Here is a 17,188-nt window from a genome sequence, read left to right on the forward strand (position 1 = left end):
TATTCCTATTATGATATACATACAAAAGGTTATATTGATGAGCGATGAGTGAATTATGATACATTTATTGAGATCGTATTCGTTTGTCATCACCAAAAACCTGTGTGGCCAATTTATTTCCAATTGTAAATCTATAATGATTTGTCAATGTCTTGTATACATTTTGTTGACTGTAACATTTTCTCTCACATGACTGTTTTTATGACTAATAAAACTATATATATATATATATATATATATATATATATATATATATATATATATATATATATATATATATATATATATAAAGAATACAAATCATATGGCGAATAACAATCCTTTCAAGTGCACTGGATTCAGCAAGGGATCACGTGTGTCAGGGATTGATTAAGATAAATGCAATAGACTGACAACAAACAGTGCAAAACTAGTATCTAGCTAGCCTGAGTGATTTTGAATCTTTAATGAGTCTTTTTCAAAGGCAAATACAAAACATAGACAAGACAAACAAATAATACAGAAAAACGGTTCTGTTTGTGAAACTTTACATGGCTCTTTCTACAGGAATTCAACCTTTCAACTTTATTATGTTTCAACTAGTTTATTGCAGCTTGTTGCTGATACTCGAAAATATTTGTATTGACCTAGAAATTGATGAGCCATAATGACATCTATAATTTTATGTAAATTTATGTAAGCACACATTATATCCCAGATATTTTATTGTTATAGTAGCCATAGGCTATTAACCATATTTAGAGAATTATTTAAAAGAAAATATGTTGGCTGCAAACGATAATTTTATTTGTGCATGGTTGTCTTTTTCTAGTCTTCTTGGTTTAAACCGCTTGGTTTCAATGTTCTAAGGCAGCATATCCACTAAGATTCCTTTTGTTTCCTAGTTTGGGAACTCCAGTTGGGGTTGTGAGCAAATGCTATAAGTGTTACCGGTATATCACTGAAAGTGTGGCCAGGGGAGGAGAAGTGTTCTGCGACTGGGCATCTGTACAACTCCTTCGTCATCCAATCAGATCTATGAAGGTTGATCCTTCTGTGTAGCTTTTTGGCTTCTCCGACATACTGAAGACTACAGATCTTACATGTGATGAGATAAATGACATTCTCTTTTGGAAGTTTTGTTTCGACCACGTTTAATTTTCTTCTAGTCACTTCGCTAGAAAATGTCCTGGTCTATCATATGTTGACAGGTTTTGCACCTTTTATCGCCACAGGGATCAGATTGACTAGGGTGGTCTTGATTAGTGATTGGCATTAGCTTCCCCCTGACTAGGATGTCCTTGAGGTTTTTTGGTCTCCAGTAGGCGACGACAGGTTTGTTAGAGAGGATTAACTCAAGTGTGTCCGACGATTCCACGATGGGCCAGTGTTTCCCGACGATTTTACCTACTTTGGGGTTGTCTGGATGGTAGGTCAGGATAAATGGTATCCTATCAGCCTTTTCCTTCTTTCCATATTTTAGTACATGTAGGTCACTGAGGTTCATTTGTTTAGCTCTATGGGTTGCCTCTGTAATCAGGTCTTTGTCATAGCCTTTGTAAATTAAATGTTTAGACAGCTCATCAGACCTTTGTAGGAATGTTTCATTGTCGAAACAAATTCTGCGTATCTTCAGTGCCTGGCTTTATGGGATGTTCCTAATGCAGTGTTTTGGATGACAGCTGCTTGGGAGGAGATACTGGTGCTTGTCAGTTGGTTTGGAGTAGATGTCTGCATGGAGTTTGTTTTCTACCAGTCTGGTTGTTGTGTCCAGGAAGATGTGGTTTGAATTGGAGACTTCTGCCGTGAATTGTACTGAGGGATGGAAGTTGTTTGCCTTTGATATGAAATCATCCAGACTTTCTCTTCCATGTTGCCACTTCATTTCTATATCATCGATAAAGCGTACCCACTGGTATGGTGCAAGTTCAACCAATACTAAAAGTTGACCCTTTAGTTTTCCCATAAAAAATATTAGCATACAAAGGGGCCATTTTTGTACCCATTGCAGTTCCATTCATTTGGAGGTAGTTTTCTTCATTAAATTCAAAGTTACTTAGTTTTAGGACAAGCTCCAGGAGCTGGACTAGGAAGCGCGTGGGTGGATTGTCTACAGTTCTAGTTTCCCATGCTTCTCTACACACCTGTATCCCTTCGTTGTACTGTATGTTAGTATACAATGATGTGACATCTCAGGAAACAAGCAATGTATCTGGCAGTAATGGTTCACTTGCTTTGCTTTTCATGAGTTAATCTGTCATGTCCTGAAGATATGATGGTAATCTGTGGACATGTGGTCTCATAAAATGATACAAATATTCTGATATCCTTTCTGTGCGATGCCCATTACCAAAGATTATAGGTCTGCCTGGGTTTCCTTGTTTGTGGATTTTAGGTAGAAGATAAAATCTACCTGCCCTTGGGTTTTCTGGGCTTAAGTAGCTTCTCATTTGCTGGTCTATGTGCCCAATTTGGTACACCTCGTCAATAATATTAGTGGTGGTTTTTGCATATTCCACCAAAAAGTTCAATTCCAAATCTAGAGTCCTTTATCAACTCAGCTGAAAATGACACTTCCAGACACATCAACCATACTAACAGATACTTGAATCTGACAAAAGAAGAAACAGATGCCCTACACTCACTGAAAAGCAGAACAGACATCATAATTAAGCCTGCAGATAAGGGTTCCGCTGTGGTCGTTATGAATAGGGAAGACAACATTAGTGAAGCAAGTAGGCAACTAAGTGACGTTAGGTTCTACCAAAAACTAGACCATGATCCAACACTGGAATATATCATCACTAATATTATTGATGAGGCATACCAAATTGGTTTTGGACAAATCTAGTGTCAGGATGTTTCTGAAGTGAACTCCCACCACCACCACCAGATTATTGTCCCCAATGTCAACAAAATATCATGAAACATATCAAAGCATTTCAAGTATAAAATTATGTGACCCATTATTGGAAATCTAGTTTTTCTCATAGGAGTGCTAGACAAGGTCAAACATGCAAAATAACTATTTATCCTATTCTAGACCCTGGGGGCATGCCTAGTACATGTACATGTTCTAAAGCTGGAGAATATTATTGGTAAAAGCTTTCTTATTAAAAAAAGTTACAAAAACTTTTAAATATTAGAGATAGCGGTATCATTATGCATGGGCCTATTAAAGATTAAAAACTGTATTTGTTCAAAAATGCCACACTGTAGCATGAATATAAAATTGTGACAGAAAGTAGCAAAAGCATTGGTAACATCTCTCTACAAAACAGACTATAATAAGCATATACAATAAAGTGAAGTCCTAATGTTTACAAATACCAATATCAACATTACCATATTTCATGTATATTTTTGTACCCTTTAATTTTTCATACACATTCCAGTTATCAAAACAATAATTATTTAAATGTATCATAATTTTTTGTATATATCACTCTGTACTTTTCAAAAAAATCCATTAAATTACTGAACATAAAATTTCTACTAAGAAGATCTACTTGTGCAAAAGAGATCAAAAATACCATATTGCCATTTTGTTTTTTAAAAAATTAATAACTAATTATTGGTGAGAAAATAGAATGATTGATGCTGAAAAAAGTTCAAAATGCTTTGTAAATATTAGCTTCAGTTTCAGACTGCTTCCTTTACTACCTCTTCCAGTTGTGACTGACCCCCCCCCCGCTAAAAATCCTGACACCCCCCCCCAAACAATCCTGCAGAATCCCATGTGCATAAGCTCTCTTATTGTCATTACTGTATCTACTGGTGTTCTCCTTATTAGGTCCATCACTGTAACAAAACACCACATGCATTTTAAAATGAGTAAAGAAACCCTTTGATGTTTTTTTATCCAACAAAAATTACATCTCAGTACATGCTAAAGTGAAGACCACAGACCATTCATCAACTTGTCTTATTGTTTCATTATAGTCATACAAACATAAAACATAAAAACTTTGCCATTTTCCATCATAAATTTGAAAGTCATGGACTCCGGTAAATTGATTTGTAATATATAAATATGCTATCTTTTAAGTGCTTGTTCTGTTTTGACTTGGATATAATTAACATTTTATTGCAAATCTATTCTATGATATACCCCACTATTATTTTTATTGGCGAGTTTGAATAACAAGTAATGCATATGATTGCTTGTCCTTATAGCATCTGCTGTATGGACAATGGCTTAGATAGCACACTGACAGATTTTTATATCCCTAAAGAGAGCCTCATTTCTACTGGCAGCCTCGCTGATTTGTGCTCTTCTGTCCATTCTTGACTTCAATCTGCTTTCAACAGGATAACCAAAGCGCTAAGCATGTTTAATTAACATGTAAATAACACTGCATAACCATGCAGTTGTTGTGACATAATGTACATTGTAATTAAAACAAGAATGAATTGTTGATTTAGTTGTGTTTATTGATAATGGAATATAGTAGGGTAAGAATACATGAGGTTTATCACAATCATCAGGTAACAGAAAATAGTATTTCTCCTTGCAAAAGCTATGAAGAAGAAAAAAAAACACCCTGAATAAATACAGTCTTGTACACTGACAAAATTTTGTTTCATTTCTCTCTCTTTCACACACATGTGCACACTCAAGCACAATAACTAAAGCGTGATTTCAAGTTCTTTATTTTTTATTCAATTTGATAATGAGATTATTGTTGCTGTAAAAATACAAGTTTCACTTAATTTCTTAACAATGTGGACTCATATTGTTGTGTACAATTTACCAATAAATAATACCCATGACTAATACATGTTTAAACCATCTTAATCATTTTGCCAACGTTACACAACATAACAGCTACATATGCTATAAATGCAGACAAGCATGCACATTGAGAACAGAATGAGACAGAAAATTTACTTTGTACGTTTGTACCATTAGGTTGTCAAGTAGCGTGTGTTCTGTAGAACTTGTTCAGGTATGATCCCTTTATTTTTCATACGTGGTTGGTACCACCAAATGATAATTATTTATTTTACATATAATTTTTTGTACACTGAAATTATTAATTATTTTTTGTATATGAAAAATTACATGAAATACAGTATTACATTTGTGAATTACCTTATGGATTAATCATGGGTAACAAGTATGTCTGTACTGTGTATAACAAATCAACAGTGCATAGGATTATGGCATGTTACCTTCCTTAATCTGTACTGTGTATAACAAATCAACAGTGCATCATCAGATTATGGCATGTTACCTTCCTTAATCTGTACTGTGTATAACAAATCAACAGTGCATAGGATTATGGCATGTGACCTTCCTTAATCTGTACTGTGTATAACAAATCAACAGTGCATAGGATTATGGCATGTGACCTTCCTTAATCTGTACTGTGTATAACAAATCAATAGTGCATAGGATTATGGCATGTTACCTTCCTTAATTCTTCTGTTTTCTTAGCCTGCTTCAGTTTGAACCGATATGTCTCCTCATCCTCTTCTTTCTGATGCTGCTGATCCAACTGCTCAGAAACTTCAGCTTGCTCCTGGAATATATTGGTTTTAATAGCTTTGATAGTGTTGTGCTTGCATAAAAACTCATTTGTAGTACTGCATGCCACTGTCACAATTTAAAGGGATTATAAATTGTATGTAAAATTCAACAATGTATATTACATGTATTAAGCAAAGTACTTTTATATTTTTACAAGCCTCTACCTGCAAAATGTTAACAATATTTTATGAATCTCATGAATTTATCTTTTGCAGGTAGTAGTTACATTGAATTATTCAAAATGTGGCAAATTTTTCCCTGAAACAGCTGTTAAACCTAACAATCATTGCAGCCCAGATGATATTAGGAAGTTTTTGCCTGCATCCATAAGCAAATGTAGACACACAAAACCCTTACATCAGGACAAAAAATGGGTGGGTCCATTTCCAGATTTACTGTGTCCCCATGATATTGCAAACTGATAAAGACTTATTAAAACTACACATATGGTAATGATCTAAATCATGTTACTCATGACTTATCATTTAGATGTATTCTCTGCAGGTTTGTGATTACTATATTACTCACTTATAAGCTGAGTCCAAGTACAAACAACATCATCCCTCTGCTGTCACATAATGTGCCAGCAGATCAAAGACTGTGTTGCTTGTTCAAATGATTACTCTTGATAAACTGCACAGACCCAGATCTGCCATCACATGATGCGCAGTTTGGAGCTGGACTCTATAAGTAAGTATATAAAGTTCATCATAAAAAGGTTTAAAAATTGTGTCTGCCTCAAAGAAAAACTCCTGGAAGCACAGAAAAACTTGGTTGAAGAATGCTGCTCAAGCCCTTACTTTGCTCTGTTAGCAACAACAACAAAAAAAAGATGGTGATTTAATATTCAGGAAATAGGATATATTTGATGACTGGAAATTGTGTGATTTATACTTCTGTCAGCCATTTGTCTTCATTCACAATTTACCCTCTAAACCAGGGTCTCAAACTCAAGTCACCATGCAGGCCACATGAGGACTAATACATTGGCCCTAGGGCCTAATCACTGAAACCTTTTCATACAGCAAAAGTAACTCATATAAAAGGTAGCCAGTTGTAATGTTGGAAACAAAACAAGAACTAAATGATGTAACAATCATAGTTTTATTAAAAGTGGCTGGATGCGAAGAAATATTTGCATCATTCTTTTTTTCAGAAATTCCAAGTGTCATCATGGACCATACAAAATAACTCCATGGGCCTGCAGGCCACATGTTTGAGACCCGTGTTCTAAACTATCTTGCATACATAACTGTTTGATAATTTTAGATCAATAAAACATAAACCTAACAGCCCTAAATGTATGGTATCCTGTGTGGCACAGGTACTTTGGGGACTGATCAATATATTCAATGTACTAGTCATGGATGAATTAATGACCCTTTTTATTCAAGCAACATTTGAATAAATGTATGAGGTATATTCCAATTAGGGCCTGTTAACATCCATATTTAACTGACCATCATTTTAACATGTACAGAATCTTGTTTATCAAATCCATGCATAGTATGAGTTGTGTTGTGCATATCCTGATATGGAGTTGCAATATGATAAACCTCATTTCATAAAAGTTGAAATATTCCCAGTACTTGTTACTGAATTGCTACAGCTCAGCTGTGTTTCTATAGCTCAATTGCTTTTGCATTCAAGAAAACAATGACTCAACTATTTATGCCAGGGACTTGGTTCCAGGGGTGAAATAATTAATCAAAATATTTATGCATCATATTTTGTCCATGTTGATATTTATATGCATTCAAGCAGTGATTCCTTTAATTTTCAGCAGACATGAATAGTTATTAGTTCTTATCCATTTTATTCTTTAAAATGAGTACAGTGCGACCCCGCTATAACACGGTAGTTGGGAGCCATAGAACCCGACCGCGTTATAGCCCGAACCGTGTTATAAGCAACCAGGTCAGTTAGCTGAAGAAAATTATGCATGTACCCACAACAAATGTGGGGAAAGGGTGTAGGTAATAAATGCGGGCGGTAAAATACATGCTTCATCGGCACAGTTACCATCTTAAATCGATGCATATTAAATGAGAAATACACCTGTAGTGAAAACAGAGAAGTCATATATAATAGTTTACTTTATTTTAGAGAACCATGAATTGGTACATATACGTGAATACTGTTTATATATACAAGACTAATGTATAGCATGAAGAGTATCAACACCGTGTACTCACCTGCAAACCTCATCATATACATTGAATCCACAATACAAGTGATTCCATTGAAAATATGCACACACACAGCTTAAAAATATTCAATAATTTTGTCACAGGTCATATTGGTCTTAATTCAGTGGGAAAATGTAGCACAATCATGTAATGAATGATGAAGCACATTTACTTTTCAGTATGTCCCAAGTCGGTACAAGTTTGCGTTTTAAGTTGCCATTGGTAGCGTTCGTAAGCATAAACTTTTTCCCTACAAAAAGAGAACTTTCACGGCACTGTTAACGTGTTCCAGTCACACTGGAAAATGCAAAAATCCATCAGATTCCATCACTTTCATTGAAGTCTGGTACTGACTTCCTTTGATGAAAAGTTCTTTGTTTTAATTGAAAGATTGTAGTTGGCTTTCTTTGATGAAGGGTTCATGCATTATTGAAGTCACCGCTAAAGAACAGCCTTGGAAAACCAAACAAATGTCCATTTCTTATTGCGGCAGTAACATCAAATAATTGTATTGCATGATTGAGACAGATTTTTTTTCTCCATTTGCTGAGTACGTTTTCATACCAATCGGTGCTTCAAAGGTAATCTGTTTCCTTTGAAATTTCAGCAAACTGTTTTATCTGGGTACATTTTTAAAAAGAAATTGGCCGTCATTTGGACTATTCTAGTTACTGTCCCTCCATGCCTACTGAATAAACCAATAAGTAGGATGTATATTTTAAAAAACAATTTTTACATTTGTGGTAGAAGCGTGATGCTGCCTTTCACGCATGCATCTGAAAATTAACAAAGGGTTAACGGGCGATAGAGACGCAGGTGTTCTGGTTTGATAACAGGGATTATTACAGAAAATTTGAGACTTCTGAAGGATTTTATTCTGAGTGAAAAGAAGAGGAATTTTACTTACCATCCACATACAAATGTCAGTCTTTGTAAATATATTAATTACTTGCGAGCGGCCAAAAATCCGATGAAAGATAGATTATGAGATAATACCTCATCCGGTTGATCTCCATTACCATTAATGTCAACAACAAAAAAGTGGATATTTCACAGCATACATTACTCATGCTAGATGTCATGATAAGCGGATTATGATATAACAATGCACTGTTTAAATGGTTTGTCAATATGGACAAAGAATTTGTTTATGTAACAATAGATACATTTCAGTGCATTTTATAACCAGTTTGCAGCTTCCTTTCTGCACTCCAAACCAATGGTTGTATATAAAAGTTTAAACAGCCAACAACGTCGCTAATAAAATTTTAAAAAATCGTCACATGGTATGTTTTGCCGGCAATAAGGAAAAACAATCCAAATTTGCGACATTGGCAAAGACCTACGCGATCACAGAATAAACTTTTTATGAGTTATTGTTCGTACTTTTAAGAAGAAAAAACTACTTATTCATGTACGAGAAAAATACATACAAAATTTCAGGAGCCAAGCTACGATCATCTTGTATTATTCATATGTGATCTCTTCTCCAAAATGATAAAGTTTTTACGTTTTTTTGTACTTTTAAGAAAGATTTTTTTGTGTACAAGAAAAATACATGTATATGAAATTTTGGGAGCCACACCATGACCGCGTTATATCCAAATTCGCGGGGTCACACTGTATTCATCTTAGACACATATAGTGTCCACACTAACAGGGATCTGCAGATCACATTGGACAAGAACCCTCATTGCAATTTTTTCATCTAACTCATTGCCATATGATACTGGTCCTCCCACTCCTTGCTAAATGTCCCCATTTATTCAGCTGCTGACAAAAATCTATTTTTGACCAATCTGCAATGGTTGATTTCGGGATTTTGAAATGTCTTGCTGTTACTCGAATTCCATGCAATTTTGAGAAATTTACAACTTTCTCTTTTTGCTTTAATGTAAAACACTTGTACCTCATCAGTTCATAGGCATCATCTCTCTCCTGACTGGGGTCTCCAATTTCGTGTCTTTTTGCAGCTGGTTCATTTTCTTTTACATCACACTCTAGCACCCATTTTTGCTTGACCTATGGGCTTCTTAGGTGAAGCTTTAGGCAACACATTTTGTTTCCATGCACGAGATAAGGCCTCTTCACTACTTGAGTATTGCACTACAAAACTTATCCATAATAGCGGAGATCTATAATATGGTTTTTGTTTTTAATATTTTGATTCCCCTTTATATATGCTATGTACGCGATAACAATGACTGCAAGGATTCACTTTTTGTATAAATGAGTGAGAAGTTATCATTTGAAAGTGTTCCATTGTTTCTATTTATTTTCAAAATCCCAGTAAAAACCGGTAGAAAGAAATCAAAGTTGGCTACCCCATGTCAGCCGACTTTGTATACACATGTATAGTTTTAAGAAATCTCCACGCTAAAAGGAATCCAAAGTCTTCTTCCGGGTCAGCCTGCTCTGTAATAAGTTAACCTTTGTATTTGGTATCCTACTGGTAAGTTAAAACAATGAGTTTATGGATGTTACAATGTGTGTTTATTCAACACCTGGGCTTCTATTTATATGCCATCTGTAGTCATAATTGACACAAACAGGTTTAGAGATCTTTAGTGTAAATAGTATACACAGCATTTGCTTGCTTTAATAATACTTTTTGTAACCCATGGAATCAAAAAGATTGTCATTTGTACTCACAATAATAATAATAATAATAATAATAATGTTTTATTTATAGAGGGTGACTCATTAGTCAAGAACTATTCTCCCTTGAGGCCCTCTTAAGGACAGCACAATGCACATTATATGAAGATGGCAATAATTACTGTTTATTTTAACATGTTTAGTATTAAAATACTAAATTCCATTATCTATTAGAAGCACATACATGCTCATGATATCTCTTCTTAAATAATCTAATATTTTCAGCAGATTTTACAATGGAAGCTAATTGTTCCATAGAACTATACCAGAGTATTGGAAGCTCTTTTTAAATTGCTCTGTTCTTGGTTTTGGTGCTAGAAGGTTTCCATGTGATATTGATCTCAACTGGTATTGTGTTGAAAAAGGCCTGAATAAGTCCTGAAGATACTCTGGCGCAGTTCCATGTAGACATTTATATAAAAGAACTGCCTTGTGAAAATCTATCCTGTCATATATTGTGAACCATTTGAGTCCTGTAAATAATGCTTTTGAGGGATGATCAACAGATGCATCTAAAATTATGCGTGATGCTTGTTTCTGAAGTTATAAATCCTGTCAAGCTCAGATTTAGTACAGTTTCCCCATACATTTGAACAATAATCCATTGTTGGAAAAATATATGACTTGTAGTATAGATTTCGAGTTTCCATATGTAAATATTTCTTGATTCTGCTGAGTAGGGCAATTTTGGATGACAGTGTTTTACAAAGCTTATCAATATGGTCATTCCATAATAAATTATTATCTACGGTCACACCTACAAGCTTTTCATGTTTGACATTTTCTAATGGATGATTATTTATTGCAAGAGCTGGTTCTGGGTTCCCTAACTTGTGTAGCTTTTGTGATGTCCCTAAAATCATACATTTTCTTTTACCTTCATTAATTACCATCCTATTTGGTTGTGCCCAGTTTTAGACTATAATAAGGTCTGAGTTTAATCTCATTTGGATAACTTCAGTATTAGAACTAGATATATACAAGGTTGCATCATCTGCAAACAAATCTGTATATGTGGATTCATCATTTAATGGTAAATCATTGATTTAGATAAGGAAGAGGAGAAGGGCCAAAACTGAGCCTTGAGGGACCCCTGAATGAATTGTGTGAGTTTGAGAGCTAATATTGCCAATGCTTTCTTGTTGAGACTTTGGTTTAGGTATCATCTAAACCAGTTTAAAGGATTGTTGAACCTGTAACAGTTCAACTTTTGCAGCAGAATTTCATGAGTAACAAGACCAAAGGCTTTCTTAAAGTCAAGGAAAACAATCTCAGTCATATGTCCATTATCCATTTCCTTCAGCCAAAGATCAATTAATTTGGTAAGTTCTGTTTGGCATGAGTGGTACTTTCTAAATCCTGATTGTGCTTTATGAAATAGAGAGTATGTTTCAAAAAATGTACAGACCTGAATGGCTATATGCTTTTCAAATACTTTTGACAATACAGGTAGAACTGATATTGGTCCGTAATTCCCTGGATTCTCTTTTTCACCTTTCTTAAAGATAGGTGGAACCTTTGCACATTTCAGTATTTCTGGAAAATTACCACTCATTATACTTAAGTTTATGATATGCATTAATAACTGTTATTACTGGTGCAGCAATTTTAAGAATTTGTGGACCAATCCCATCCAATCCAGAGGATTTATTAATATTCACCTTAATTAGCATATTAAAAACATCAGCTTCACTAACATTAGCTATTGAAAAATAATTATCATCAGGAATTTTAGCTCTTATAAATGACAGAAGAGCATCAAGTTCAATTGGGATGTTAGTCTGGTTCTGAATACTATTACTGGAGATGCTTATGAAGAAATTGTTGAACATTTCCACAATCATTGTCTTGTACAGATGTTGCTGTATCATCATTTTGCTTAAGTCTAGGGGGAAGACAACTGTTCCTGGGTGGATCAGCTTCTTTAGATGCTTCCACAATGTCTTGGTACTCTTACTTTCATCAATAGCTGGTTTACAGTAGTTCTCTTTTGCCTTATCTATCAGGTGTTTAGTTTTATTCCTCCACTTTCTATAGTTTTTCATGTCTTTTTTCTTTTGGAAATTATCTCTTAGGTGCATAGCCTCACTGATCTCAGGGGTAATCCACTTGGGTGTAATTTGGTGTTTAATCCATTTTTGTTTTAATTCGGGCATGCTGAATTCACAGTGAATGTATTTCTAATAATGATTTTAGTTTGCGAGATATTGTCATATTGTTACCCTGGATATAATACACTCTTGGTTATTTTGTACCTTACACTGTGTCATGCATGAATGGCAGGTGCTTTCAAGCAATGGGGTTAATAATTCTCACTCTCCTTCTCTCATTCATATGTGATTTTGCAGGATCCAGTTTTCATACTCATAAAATTCAAACCTTTGAGGACAACCAAACATGATTCTTTTCTCAATATTCACGTCAATGACCATTGTGTTGTGTTGTCTGATGAAAGTGATAATACTATGGATGCATGCACGACTTACATGGAGTTCATGGATATATTTTTCAATTAATAAAATGCTAATGTTGACCAAAAAAGTGAATAAATGATAACAGTACAAGGTTTGTTTCTTTCATTTTATTATCAAATAAGCAATTTATTTAGCTATTTTATTGTAGCATGTGGTGTGGCCGGTTGTGGCAGGGTGTGCAAATTGAACACAATTTATTTCATTCCCTAAGTCTTGGGACACATGATGTAGGTTACATGATGTTTTTTTTCATGTCCCAACACATGTGGTAAATACGGTAGTTAGCTATGTCATTAACAAAAAAACTATTGACAACACCCATCACCTTCTACAAATTATCAAACAAAAGGTGACTAACTCACATGGTTTGAAATCTGCCCTTCTTACTTTGCCAATTCCATGTTGATTATTTTATCTTGTTTGTATCCTGAGCCACTAATAATATGTATCAACATAAATGACATTCCAAATTTGTTCCCCATGTTTCAGTTATTATTATTTATTATTATTACTTATCTGATCATTTAATAACCACTGTTATGCAAAGTTTCATTGTTGCTTCACATCTTGTCCACTCGTACTGGATATGAAGGCAACACTTTCCTGCATGTCAAGCTGTGAAATATGTTACATTCAATTCTGACTGCTGGTTATTGTTCAAGATCAGAAAACAATAACCACCAAATCAGAACTGTAGCTTATTCAATGGGTGACACACCAAACGTATTGGCATCCAAACTCAGTAGAAATAGAAAGATACAAAGTACCTAGGAAACTTCATGCAAAAGTATTGGCATCCAAACTCAATAGAAACAGAAGATAAAAAGTACCTAGGAAACTTCATGCAAAAGTGGCTATTAAATTATATCTAAAGTAAGTACTTACTTAAATCATACACAGAGTTTGAAATGTGTACTTTTATGCTGACATATGTAATCAGTGACTGAACATGCTGACAAGAAAAGTTATAAATTCATAAAATTAACACAGAATCAGCAATGGGGCATATTCCAAACTGCACAAGTTATAGTCACCTTGTAAATATGCAGATAGGAGTGGGTGTTTTTAATAATTTCTTTTTTCACTCAGAGAATGAGTATCTGTGTCCATGGCATTTGTTTTGCATCTGTCAGAAGAACATTGTGAAGAATTTGGTTGTTCTACACCCATACTTAGTCTTGATAATATTTTTCTTGCATGAGAAATTACACTATTTCTTGGGGCCCCAAGTGGCTGAGTGGTCTAAAGCACTCTCCGTTACGGATCACTGCCATCTCACCTCTGTCTGTGCCAGTTCAAGTCTCAGATTCAGCCAGTGTGGGTATGTGAGAAAGCTTGCTGGTAGCTTCTCGTGGGTTGGTGGTTCTTTCCAGGGTTTTCCCAGGTTCTCCCTCCACCATTACTGGCCGCCATGTATAGCCTATCGTGTGCTGAAAAATGGCATTAAACTCCACAACAACAACAACAACAACAACACTATTTCTTCTCTTTAGAAGATAACACCATCAAGTTTTCCAAAGTTTAAGTGAAGACATGAAATTGGTAATAAAATGTTTTTTAAAATGTTTAAATAACATGTTTTAATAGCATTCATTCAGTACAAAACAAAGGAATTGGTGACCAAGATGAGACCTGTATCTGATCAAATGAAGTAGCCTGTAATGGTAGAATATGTTGAATAATAATCCATGACACCTAACAGATAGTCTGTTTTGTAAGTTATCTTGTCTAGGATGAGAATGAACAGATAAAAAGGCCATGTTTGTCTGTAATCTAGAAATACAACCAATATGTCTACAAATACAAAACAACGGTGACCAGCCTACCACCGAGAGCCCATTTAAAGACGAAAAGACCAAGAGTTCATTTGTGTGTCAGTAATGTAGTATGTGTATCGTCAATTATATTGATCTAAACCAAAACTGTATTGATTCACTCCTACTTGGGTTATATTTCATATTACTGTCACAAGTTGATAAGTGTTATCTACCTTTATTGGTACACCTTGTATGCTGTTTTTTGCTTCCCTCTTTTCTGCCTCTTGCTTTTGGTGCAATTTAGACATCATGGCCTGAAATATGCAAGACACTGAATGAGTATTTTTTAAAAGCATCAATAATAATAATAATGACTTTATTTAAAGAAGAAGCTCATTTGGTCAACTGACCAATTTTCCTTGAGGCTCACATACATTAAAAATAACATGGCATTTAAAGTGTTGGTATAAAGCAATTTGATATATCAATACTATCGGCATATCAAATTATGATCTGCCAAAGGCACAATAATATGCATATATGAACATTCTCACGAACGTATGCAGTTAATTCTAGATCAATGATCAATCTCCACACATTAACCATTAGTGATGTATGAAAATAATGATAAAAATTATTAATAATCCCAATTTTTTAAATGAATTTAATATGGAACACATTTTCATTGCAGTTCCTTTCTGTTTTCTCTTCCCCTTCCCCTCTCATGCATAATCGACAAACTACATAGAAATGTGTAGTGAGAGAGAAAAGAAATTTGGTCTGGATTAAAACCTTGAAATATAAATTACACCAAGTAACCTACAAGAATATGGTTCGTTGTAATGGTATGTGTGCACCTTCCTTGGGATTTCTCTACAGTATTTATCAATGATACAAAGTTGCAAACCATGTCAACATTATACTCTAAATTTCTTGGTCATGTGGTACACATGTAACTGTGATGTTTTGTTGTTATTGTTTCTTAAACCTATTATAATGTTTTAAAAATCAATTATTATTAATTAAATATGAAAATATCCAAAGGCCACTCTCTCTCTCTCTCTCTCTCTGGATACGGGCTAAAATATATGAAATGTTGAGCATAGAGAATTTTCATTTGTGTCATCCCACGATGTATCTGGACTTATGAATGATGGTAAAAGTTAAGTCAAACTGGCCAAAGGATATGAGAGAGAGAGAGAGAGAGAGAGAGAGAGAGAGAGAGAGAGAGAGTTTATTGTTAGTGGTACTGTTACTAAAGCAGAATAATGACTTAGATCAACTGTAAATATATTAAAATATTTTAATTACCTCATATTAGTTTGTCATTTTGCTTAGTTTCTTTTCCATATTAATTTTCATGTGCCAGTACGTGAATAGCTAAGCGCTCATGTGAACAGCGTAGCTAACGAAGTGTCTGTAGTACTCAACTTTCATCATTAAAACCATCATTTATATTTAAATAACAAGTGTGTATTATATTGATTTCATCAATGTGAAGAAAAATATAAACTAAAAAAAGAAAACAATCAACTTATCAATATACAAAGGTGATTGTGAATAACCACAAAAGGCATAGAACTACATTTTGTAGCGGACATACTCGGGATGTGAGGGGTTCATTCATTTAGTCAATATACAGCTGCCTGTAATAAATCTTAACTACGTTCAAAGGGCAAATATATGTATTTGTATGTGATATAAATAAAATATATGTACTAGCTAGCTGAGTACGTACAGTGTATCAATGATATACCACTCGTATACATTTTTTATCAAAAGGAAACTGGGCAAGCCTTGTTTCCTTTTAATAAAAAATTTATGCATCTTGTATATCATTGATACAACATACATACTATATATATATATATATATATATATATATATATATATATATATATATATATATATATATATATATATATACAGCCCCCAGTCAGTAAGGTGTTGACCCACCACTGTCTGCCTGCTCCAATGGGTGTCTGGAGCTGAGTGTGTTGCTCAGCATGACAAGCAGATGGAAATTCCACACCAGACAAAAGAAACAAGAAACCAAGAAAGAAGACTCCAGCTCTTCAATTCGCAAGCTGGAACATGCGCACCACATGCACAGGCATCTCTGATGACCTTAGGGAGGTGGACGACACCAGGAAGACAGCCATTATCGATAAAGAGCTCACCAGACTAAATATCAGCATAGCTGCCCTCCAGGAAACCAGGCTTGCCTCTAGCGGCTCCCTGTGAGAGGAAAACAACATTTTCTTCAGGAAGGGTCGAGAACATGAGGAGCCCCACCAGCACAGAGTGGATTTCACCATCAAAAACACCCTCCTGGCCTCGGTTTAGCCTCCCTCAGGGGGCAATGAGTGTCTCTTGTCCATCTGCCTTACCACTGTTGCAGGTCCTGTCAACATCCTCAGCGTCTACACCCCACACTATCACATCTTTGGAAGACATAAAAGATCAGTTCTATGGGCAGCTGGATGAAAAGATCAAAGGATGCCCCAAAGATGAGCCACTATTCCTCCTCGGCAAATTTAATGCCAGCATAGGTGCGAACCATGAGCCATGGCCTACCTGACTGTAATATATACAGAG

At 34.8% G+C, this 17,188-nt stretch overlaps 1 protein-coding gene across 3 annotated transcripts in view; it reads right to left on the bottom strand.

Moving 5' to 3' along the window:
* LOC149795338 (uncharacterized) overlaps positions 1-17,188 on the bottom strand; it is a 252,889-nt gene that overhangs the window by 146,076 nt on the left and 89,625 nt on the right. For all 3 annotated transcript variants that reach the window (XR_016422309.1, XM_089965109.1, XM_089965108.1), the window contains exons 11-12: positions 14,824-14,904; positions 5,394-5,504 (exon numbers count right to left, since the gene is read on the bottom strand). Coding sequence is in view for 2 of the 3 variants with exons in the window: in XM_089965109.1 (XP_089821235.1) it covers positions 5,394-5,504; positions 14,824-14,904 (192 nt within the window). In the remaining variant the exon portion in view is untranslated. The remainder of the gene's footprint in view (positions 1-5,393; positions 5,505-14,823; positions 14,905-17,188) is intronic.

Source organism: Sinohyriopsis cumingii, chromosome 7 (genome assembly GCF_028554795.1).
Source record: "Sinohyriopsis cumingii isolate HCF-2022 chromosome 7, ASM2855479v2, whole genome shotgun sequence".
Lineage (NCBI taxonomy): Eukaryota > Metazoa > Mollusca > Bivalvia > Unionida > Unionidae > Sinohyriopsis > Sinohyriopsis cumingii.